Source organism: Apis laboriosa, unplaced genomic scaffold (genome assembly GCF_014066325.1).
Source record: "Apis laboriosa isolate Shangri-la unplaced genomic scaffold, ASM1406632v1 scaffold53_cov140, whole genome shotgun sequence".
In the NCBI taxonomy this organism is placed as follows: domain Eukaryota; kingdom Metazoa; phylum Arthropoda; class Insecta; order Hymenoptera; family Apidae; genus Apis; species Apis laboriosa.
In genome coordinates, this window is record NW_025223656.1 from 1,829,941 (window position 1) to 1,841,189 (window position 11,249).

The window sequence follows — 11,249 nt, forward strand, 5'->3', positions numbered from 1 at the left end:
GTATCACCATATACATATAAGATGTATGTAAAGATGTATGTAAAGATCGTTGTTACAAACTACGTAAAACATCTTCGGAGATCCATCACTTTTTAAGTGGGGATAAAGTGAGAGTATAAAAGGTGAATTCCTTATTTCCTTAGGATCAAAAACGATCTGATTTAGTAGTGTTCATCTTTTTTAAAAGTGTTTTTTTTATTAAGAGAGAATGAAAACAATTGTAAGTAATTTTTATATTTCTATTCGTATATTGATCTGTTTTATATCGTTATTTTCGTTATTTGAATATTTTACTTTTTTTTCTTATTTTGTAATAAAAATTGAAAATGGAATATTCTGATATCTTCTTATAGAAATAAGATAAAAAATAAAATTACAGATTGAAAAAAAACGACAAAAAAAAACAAAATTATTTATTTTAAATTTAACCAATATAAAATGAATAATGAATTTAATATTTTTTATCAATGTTTTATTTTTTAAATCATATCTATAATAACAAATTTTCATAAAACATAAATATAATGTAACATCTTAATATAGATTTTTATTATCAGAATTAAATGAAAGTAATAAAATTTATATTATTATTTAATGATTAATTAGTATAAAATTATTATTATCATAATAATTTAATTATTATATTTTAATTTTTTAATTATTATATATTTTTAAATTAGAAAAAATATTATTAATGTTATTAAAGATCGATTAAGTAGAATATTTTCAATTTTTTCAATTAAATTATGAGAGAAACACAAATAAAAAAAAATTGAATGGATACATTATATAAAAATTATATTATATAAAGGTTTAAAAAAATATTAAACATAAACTGAATTATATGTGCGACAAATTCTAAAATTAACTATTACAAATATTTAATTAAATACAATTAAAAACAATTATTTAAACTATTTAAGTTTTTATTTCAAAATTTCACATTTGTATTTATATTAATAATATAAAATATTATTATCAATATAATACAGAATTTCTTAGAAAGAAATTATTAAATTATTATTTGTTAGAATATTTATTTATAAATTTTTTTGTTATTATTGATATAATTTTAATTATTTCTAAAGTATTATCATGTGAAGAATAAAATGAAGTCTGCATGGTTGACCTTTAATATATTGTTCTTAGAACTTATTGCTAAACATATAACATATTATTTCAATCTATATTGAATATTTGCTTATAATTGCATATTATTAATTTAAATAATTAATTTAATTATGTAATATTTACAATTATATAGTATATTATTTAATATATTATATAGTATTTACAATTATACAGTATATTATATATTATATAATATTAATAATTATATAGTATAAATTAATTATAAGTATTTCATTAGAAATAATAAATATATTTTTAGTATTATTATTTTATCAAATCAGTATTTTCTTTAAGAAATTTTAAAAAAGTTTAAGAAAATTTAAGAAAAAAAAATTTTGTAAATTAAAAGAAAAAGTTAAATATTTTGCATACCAAAATAACTGAAATATGAAAAATGAAAATAACTGTAAATATTGTTCCTTTAATTTTGAATTAAAAAAATAATATAATTCTTGAACTCTTGTTGCGACATGGATAACTGGAAAGAACACGAAGCAATCTAAATTGAAGACGACTTCGTAAACTCGTAGGTCAGGAGTTAAATGACCCGCATTGGCATCTTACTTTCACTCATCACATCGATAGTGTTGGTCACAGATTTCTATTATTAAAACTTCATTTTAAAATACACAATATTACAATTATTGTCAAGTATTGTAAGAACGATAATTAATTTTTTTTAAAATAGTTTAACAATAATACAATTTTTTTTTTTAGATAATAGCAATAATTTTAGGATTTGCAGCAGCACAAGATTCAAATTATGCTCGTAACAATTACCACGAAGATAGACAAAATCCTCCAATTGATGAGAGGAAAGGGTCATTAACAACAACACCCATTCCAATTTTACATTGGAATAAACAACAAGAACATGATGGAACTTACAAAACAAGGTAACTATTTTTATAATTGTTTTTTCATAGTAAAATCTTATATATTAATTTATATAAAATATGTATATTGAATTTTATATATAATATTTAATTTTTTTAATATTAAAAATTTAAAATTTAAAATTATGAAGCATATGAAGAATTTATTTATGAAACATATACATTTTTTTTGCTTCGATATAAATTAAATATAAATATAAAATATTATTATTTAATAATTAGTTATATTTAAATTAAAATAAATTAAAATATATTAATTATAATATACATTAATAAATTAAATAAAAAAATTAAATATTAATTAAAATATATATATAATTTTTTAAAATTATTAATAATTTTAATCTGAAGATCTTTTCATTTTTATTAATTAAAATTGATATATAAAAAATACTTGAACTTTATGTAATTTATATTTATTATTTTTATCTATCATTAAAATATTTTATTTGAAAAATATTTAATAATAACGATATAAATAATAATATTTATTTATTGTTACAATATTATTATTTATTTATTGCTTATTTATTATCAAATTTAAAAAGAAAAAATTATTATATATAAGAATAGAAAAAAAATATATTATAATGAATAAAATTACTCATTAAAATTTACTCAATTTAATTAAATGAAACTTATTATTAAATGAAACTTATTAATTTAATTTTAAAATTTATTATTCATATATTTTAAAAAAATAGTGAAGCTAAGTTTTTTTATTAATAATTTATTAATAATTTATTAATAATTTTTTTATTAATAATTAACATAATTCTTATTAATTTATAAACATAATTTATGTAAAATTTCTAATTTCTATTAAAATGTTAACAATTTATATATATAAATATTATATAAATTGTAATAAATATTATATATATAAATATTATATAAATTGTTAATAAATATAAATTATTAAAATTGAATACTATAATACTATAATATTATGATAAAATTATAAAATTATGATATATTTAAAAATTATTATATTATGTTTCAATTTGAACTTAAGAATTTATTTTTTGAAATAATTTCATAATTTATGAAATATAAATTAATCATTTATTATTTTAATGTAAAAAAATGGAAATCATGTATATAAAATATTAAATATAATTCTTTGCATACATATCATACGCAAAAGAATTAAAAATCAAAATTTATTTTTGCGGTTTATATGATAATTCTGAAGTAATAAAAATTTAATTCAATGATTTAATATTTATTATATAATATATAATTAATTTTGCAGTAATAATATTAAAATAAAATACTTAAAATTCTCTATTATTTTCTTTATCTTTTTTATTATTTATCTTTATTTATAATATAATTCCTATTATAATTTTATTAAATCTAATTAAAAACATAAAATATATTAATGTTTGAATATATATAAATTTTATATAACATATTGAATCAAAATAATTTTTATATTTACATATTTACAAATCTCATCTGTAGCAATATAAATTTAAAAATATATTTATAAATTTGAAAACTTTGTTTTAATGACAACACGATGTGCGTACATATTGAAATAAAGTTTAGAAGAATGTAATTTGAAATCTGATGTGAATAACTTATTCATAGTTATGAAACGGGAAACAATATTATCGCCGAAGAGAGTGGTTACATCAAGAAAGTAGGCGAAGGCGAGGAACAAGGAGAAGCGTTGGTTCAACAAGGAAGTTTCTCATATACGAGTCCAGAGGGGAAGCTGATCACCATCCATTATACTGCCGACGAGACTGGCTTTCACGCGACCGGAGATCACATTCCCACGCCACCGCCAGTCAGTGAAGAGATTCAAAAAGGCCTCGACCTCATCTTTGCGGGCATTCGTCAGCAAGAGGTACGTCCCATAACTTTTCCTTTTCTCACTTTCTGCTTCTTCCTTTCTCTGTTTGTTCTTTCCTGTGTTTTCTTTCAATTCGATTTATACTTTCTCTTTCTTTCTTTTTCATCTTATTCTTTCATTTCATTTTATATTTCAAAGAAGTGTATATATATTATAAATTATATAAGATAGTTTACATAAATTGTAACAAACTATTTTTTTCAAAACAACTATTAATTAAATAACTAGATTGAGTTAATATATATAATATTATTTTATAATCATTTAGACTATATAAAATTAAACTTTTATTAAAGATTTTAAAAATATTAAAAAAAAAGAGAAAGAAAAACAAGAAAAGAAAGTTCTAGTATTATATTTTTCTTTAATTATAAGTAGATAATTTTTTGTATAAGTATTATTAAATGTATTAACATTTATTTTTATTTAAAATAATTGTTACATATTCTATTTTAAAAAATAACACGATAAATATTTTTACGATTTTCTGAAAAATTTTTTATAAATGTTGCTAAGAAAGAATGTTTCTTGTATCATAGATATGATTATAAATAGTATCATAGATAGTATCTCCATTCGAATAACAAATATTATCGAATATTTCATCTTATTTAATGAAATAATTTTTAATTTAGAATATTTATTTTTATTATATGATCTCAAGATCTTGTGAGATTATAATATTTGATGCATTCTTTATTTTGCTCAATGAATAAAAATTTATTATTAAATTTTATCGATAACATTAAATAAAAAAAACGTATTAAATAAAAAAATAGTTTGTTACAATTTATGTAATGTTGAATTCGTCATTATAAAGAAAAAAAGAAGGGAAGAAAATTTTTTCCATAAAGATATCAATAAATGATATAATTTGAAATAATTCAAATTGACATTTAAAATAATTTTGGAAAAAATCCAATTTTATAAAACCTTATATATATTATTATAATAAAATTTTTATTATAATATTTATATTATTAAAGTATATTATTAAAAAAAAGAAAAAAAATATAATTCTACAAATAAAATAATACTTTTATAATGTTAATATAATAAGATTTGTTAATTTTGTAAATATTACAAAATATAAATAATTATTATAATGATAATAGTTAAACATATCTATTCTAAATATTTATAATATTATTATTTATAATATCGAATGCCAAAAATTTTGGGTTTCTAATAATTTATCAAGTAATTAAGAAATTCAGAATATGTGATAATTTGAATAAATAATTTATTTAATTTGTTATTGATATTATTAATGAAATATATAGAGTTTTAATATATTTTATTATATTATATATAGAGTTTTGAAATATTTTATTGATTCTAAAGGCACAAAATGAACATAAAAGTTGCCATGAAAAAATGTTGATGGTTGAAATTTAGACAATTTGGTTATCATATATTTTCCCATTATTATTACGTTATCATAAATATTCAATCTAACTATTATTATTTATTAGAATTATTTAAAATTATTTTAATTATTTTAACTATTCAAAATCAAACTATTCTATTTTTATTATTATTATTATTATTATTTTATTATTATTATTTAATTACATTAGGTTTAGCATTAAGATTAATAATACAGTTTCATTGTAAAATTTTAATTTATAATTTAAATAAAAATATTTTGTAATAGTAAGTAAATTTATTATATTAAATAATATTTTTTTAATAATGATTTTATTTATAATAACTAAATTTTGATAAAATTTATTTTGACTAAATTAGATTAATGGATTTTAATCAATGAAAAATATAATAAGAATGTTTTATTTTAATTTTAATTTTTTTTAATTATTAAAAAAAAATTTAAAATTATTTTGTAAATAAAAATATTATATTATTTTATAACTAAATTAATTATATATTAATTATATTAAAATATATATATACAACTAATAATAAAAATATGTGACTTGTATTGTATTTTTAGACTTATATTATATTTGTAGAAATTAATAACAAATATTAATACAATAATATTTATTTATTAATATATAATAATAATATTAATATTAAGTTTATTATTCTTAAATATATATTTAATACAGACATAAGCATTTAAAATTATTTTTTTATTCATTGCTTATATTAATATTATATAATATTTATAAGTAATTATATTATAATTTCTATATATATATATATATACACACACACATATATGTGTACATATCTAGTATAAAGATAAATAAGATAATAAATATATCTATATATATTTAATAAATGTACGAATATGTAATAATAATAGAATTATTATTGTATTATAGGAAGCAGATGCACGTGAGGCAGCTCAAAAATTACAACAACCCTTGAATCAGCAAATAGATCGACGAGATAATTATGATAGAAAATTTTGAAAATGAAATAAATAAAAAATAAATATTGTTGACATATGTTTTCATGTAGTATAAAAATTAAATCAAACAATTAAGTCTTTAATTTAAGGATATTTTAATAAAATAAATTTTATAATAATATTATAAAGTAAATATATAAATGTGTGTTTTCTTTCATTGATATTATTAATCTTAATATTTATATATTAACGTATTCATAAATTTATATGTTAACATATTCGTGGAATATGTTTGAAAAATCAATTTTAAAAGCTAAAACATATTCAAAAGTTGTTATATAAAAATTTTGATTGAAACTTATTTAATTATAAATAATTTAAATTTAGATTGTGTTAGATTGGGAAGATAGAATAAATAGAATTATCGTATTTATTAAATATTATTAATTAATTATAATTCAATAAATAAATCTTCATTGAAATTTTTATACATTAAGTTTTGTATTTATTCTATCTTTAGAATCTTTCAATCTTCCAAAAATCTTCCAAAATTATATTAATTATAAAAGCACAAATTATAAATTAACGGAATTTATTAGTCAAGAAGAATTAATTATTAGAATTAAAATTAAAAGTAATTTAATTTATATTATAAATGATAAAGATTTCTGAATATAAAATAATATATGTATATGTAATACTTTTTTTTAATCTTAAATGAAAAATATTAATTTTTTTTAATGAAAATTGTGAATATAAACGTGTGAAAAAGATCGATTTTAAGGAATATGAATATTAAATGATATTTAAGAAAAGAGTAATGAATATCAATCTGCCAGATATATAAATATAATATTTATTTCATTTTAATTAAATAGATATTATAAATATAATTTATTTAATTTTAATTAAATAAAATTCTTAATAAAGTTACAGTAACTGAATTAATAATACGAGTCGAAAAAAGGAATTTATATGAAAAAAATGAATTGAAAATGTAAAATAAAATTTTTTTCATACAAAGTTTATACAGTCGAAATTATTTTGTCAAATATTTGAATACAGTGCAATGAATACTCGGAATTTAGTGAAGATATTTTGATACCAGAGATGTCCGATTTAAATCTGATCAATCTCCATTAATTTTTTGTTTACACTATTTGAAATTCATAGTTTTGGTTTATAATGGACGTAATTCAAATATTTTTGCATATTATTAATTAGATATGGTTTATTTACTTCTATAGTTATTTTAGCAAAATGAATTACTAAATGGATGCATGAACAAGAGAGAACTGATTCATTAATTCTTTAGTTATTAATTATATAAAAAAAATTTCGTTTGGTCTTAGATGCGAAAACAAATTTTTGATAAAGAATCATTATAAATTGGTTCTAAGCCCGAAATTTATTACTTTAATAGTTAATAGTTACATCCGCTAACATCGATCATATTAATATCACGTTTTCTTTATACTTCGTTATTATAATCATATTAAATTATTATAATATATATAATATAATATAAGTATTATGAATTGCATTAGATAGAAGATAATAAACAGATAATTGAAATCCTTTTCTGTAATTATCGTTTGCAAACTTCTATTAATCATAAACAAAAGATGATATTATTTAAAAAAACTGTCGTTTTTGAGAGTTTAGTCGGCATTTATAATTATATATTTCTGATAGATTTATAATTATATATTTCTTTTAGCCTGGCTGAATCGATCTTAACGATAATATATTCCAAACATGGCTGACTCAATGACAAATAACATCATTCTAGTTCGAAAAAATCTATAAGAGAAATACACTAATCTTAAATCCCGCTTATCAGAGATGAAATCTTTATATATAGATCATCATTTAAGTGAGGAATTTTCCTCGCGGTGCAATGGTGTCGCGGGCACTGGTCGCGATATTATTCATTGTTGGCGTGTCTCACCAGGAAACTATGATTCTCCCAATTTAACTAGAAAGAGATTTTTTGAAAACACGAACTTCATTTGAAATAGAGTCTCATGATAATCACATCATACTCTGACCGCTGGACACGACAATTACAATTTTGTTCTAACATCACATCTGACCGTCAGATACGATTACCTGTTATAATATTGAGAGATTCTACTCTTTAACATTGACTACTATTCGGGTGACGCTTATTTGAATACTTATGAACGATCTTCGTAGGTATTTGAAAAGATATTCTGCAGGGTATAAAAAAATTATTAAATTTTGTTAATAAACGTTATAAAAATAATAAAAAAATAATTTATTAAAAAAATTATTTTGAATGTAAAATTTTAAAATATTCTATACAAAGCTGAAGTTAATCCGGATGAAAAGTTGTTGTCTTTTTTAAATTCTTTTGTGCGTTTGATCGGTCCGTTTGTCGTCTTTTATCCGAATAACATAATTTGCATGTAGTCTAATATTTATACTAGAATTATTTTTCCGAACGTTAATATTATGTTGACTCCGTTGAAGGTTTTGACAAGATTTTGTTGTATTTTTAGATAATCCTAATAATTTTGCAGCTAATAATTCTCTAAATCTTCTAATTTTGGAGTATTACGAGTCTCATGATGATACGACGATTAGATAATTTATGAACATATGGTGCTCTGACACGATCGAACACGATTACCTGCTGTGACATTGTGAGAATTTATATACAATCCATAACTAAGAAATATATTTGTTACGACTAGTCGAAGGGCATTCGACATGTTATCCAAATTATAATCCAAATTATCCAAATCAAAATATCCAAAATAAAATACTAAATCAATATTATTCAATACTATTGTTAATACAATTACTATTATCAATACTTCTATTGCATAACATAGTAATCATGAAAACAAATGATGCGAGACATTATTCTTGCGACTATTGGCACGACTCGCATTACTAAAATATGGATAGAAGATACTGGAATATATTTGATACAATGGCGTGCGGTAATCAACGTGTTAATAGACATGCGCTCCATACATATAATTACTTATACAGACCATTCATTTTTAAGAAGTATACCACTTGTTATGACATCTGTTAAAGGATATTCGACAAGCACCCAATTATTACCTTAGAGTTAGATGAAACGCAATTGCGATAGAATAAATAAATGATGATTTTTCATCGATGGAAAATCTGCTAGAATTTTTGTACTATTAATTTTTGTATTAGTTTGATATCAAGTTTTAGAGATCGCGAAGATCGAAGTAATCAACACAACAGAGTACTCGCATGTTGACCTGAATACGCGAAATCATAAATTAAATTAAAAATCATATCATAAATTAAAAATTTCTGGCGTTCCTCGCGCACTCGCTATAATCTTTGCAGCAAGAAAGAAATACTGTCAGCAATTAACTGATTTAGATATAAAAAAACCGAATTGATTTAAAAATTATTTATATGCGAACTATTTGCGATCCAATCATAATATAAAGGACTGCATTACTTGTAAGCAATATAATGGAAAACACGATACAATGACCCGTAAAGAAAACCCAGTACAAGCGAATCTACAGTTGAGTGTAGATTTGAGTACAAAGTACAGGCATCTATGTTGAACGTAAATAGTAAAGGAGAAACATTTGTCTATCTTAATTGTCATTGATAACAAAAGATACCTATGATTCTATTGACGCCAGATTTTATTGAATTCGAGCTTTCAATCACATTTCATGATATTTCATGAAAAGATTGGCACTACTCCAACTCCACTAAGATCAACATTTTCGTCATAGAAATAAATCATTTTACTTTAAAAATAAAAAGAATTTTTCGCGCAATCATATGATTCAGAATTAACTATTTCAATATCGATTTGTCATTTCTCATTTTACCGCGCATTATCAAACATTTTAACTAATTGTTTCGTTCTTAAAATACAATTCAATATCCCATTCAACATTCCATTGACAAATTCCAAATTATAATACTTTCTCCAAAATAGATTCGCTCTGATCAGCGCGTTTTTCAAGTTGATTTATGCATCGGTCAAATCTCCATCGCAAATGATTCAATTAAATTACAAAAAAACGAAGGTAGCTTTGATTATTTGCGTAAACATTGATAGTTAATAAAATTCTCAATTTACCATTTAACACTTAACTCAATCGAAACATAATTGGGAGTTGGAAAAAATTTCACAAGCATCCATACTATCGACAGATAAAGGAGCATGCGAGCAAATTACATTGTGCAAACTACGTAATCACACCAATATATCGCCCGACTTTCTCAAGTTTTAGATGATTCGTATCATCGCGCTGCAACATTTTCTCACATTGAAATGCACGTTCAAGAAAAATTTGTAATTAAGAACAGAATATATTCACTTTATGAACGAATATCATGAATTAGGACACATAAAATACGAAACATCTATGTATTTACCTATGCCTTTTGAATTTCCCACGGTAAGAAATTGATCCAGCAGGATCAATACACGAATGTAATGTTTATCGCCATGTTAAACTCACCACCATTAATTATCGAATGAGCAATCCCTTCGTAAATCGCTCCCAATCATATTTACAATCGAGAATTAATTTTTGCGGTTCGCTTTTCATAAAGAAAAAAATCTATTATAATCAGTGGATAAAAGTCTTAACCAATTTTCATCTATCTTACGATCCGAATGGTGCATATCCGAACTAACCATGGATGCCTTTCTCGCAATATTATGACTGATCATCTCGATGCAGCAAATGCAACGATATCTATTCAGACAATGAACTTCATAAATGCCAATCGTGAATTAAAGAACTGTACAACTTCTTATCTGATCATAAGCACTCTATAGCTGAATTACTCATGGACCAATAAATCAATTAGTATTTTATAATCCAAAATCATCATACTCCGGCGGTATTTCGGAAGTAGCGATAAAATCCGCGAAACATCATTTAACTCGAATAAAGTTAACTGTTCTTTGAGACCAGCTCATCATTACGATATAAGTTGAGGTTATTCTCAATTCTTCTAACTTCTCTCGTCGAATTCTAACGTCTAT

The 11,249-nt window shown here is 20.9% G+C and overlaps 1 protein-coding gene across 1 annotated transcript; it reads left to right on the plus strand.

The window, feature by feature from the left end:
* Positions 1 to 103: 103 nt before the first annotated feature.
* LOC122717604 (endocuticle structural glycoprotein ABD-4-like) lies at positions 104 to 6,316 on the plus strand. The gene is made up of 4 exons (XM_043941830.1): positions 104 to 220; positions 1,849 to 2,027; positions 3,624 to 3,885; positions 6,183 to 6,316. Exons 1-4 carry the CDS (start codon positions 209 to 211, stop codon positions 6,270 to 6,272), a joined length of 543 nt encoding a protein of 180 aa, XP_043797765.1. The 5' UTR covers positions 104 to 208; the 3' UTR covers positions 6,273 to 6,316.
* Positions 6,317 to 11,249: the final 4,933 nt, after the last annotated feature.

Bases quoted from the DNA above. Each gene is read 5' to 3' on its own strand.
- LOC122717604 (XM_043941830.1), top strand. The intron at 2,028-3,623 runs GTAACTATTTTT...ACTTATTCATAG, and splicing joins GATGGAACTTACAAAACAAG to TTATGAAACGGGAAACAATA. The intron at 3,886-6,182 runs GTACGTCCCATA...ATTGTATTATAG, and splicing joins CGGGCATTCGTCAGCAAGAG to GAAGCAGATGCACGTGAGGC.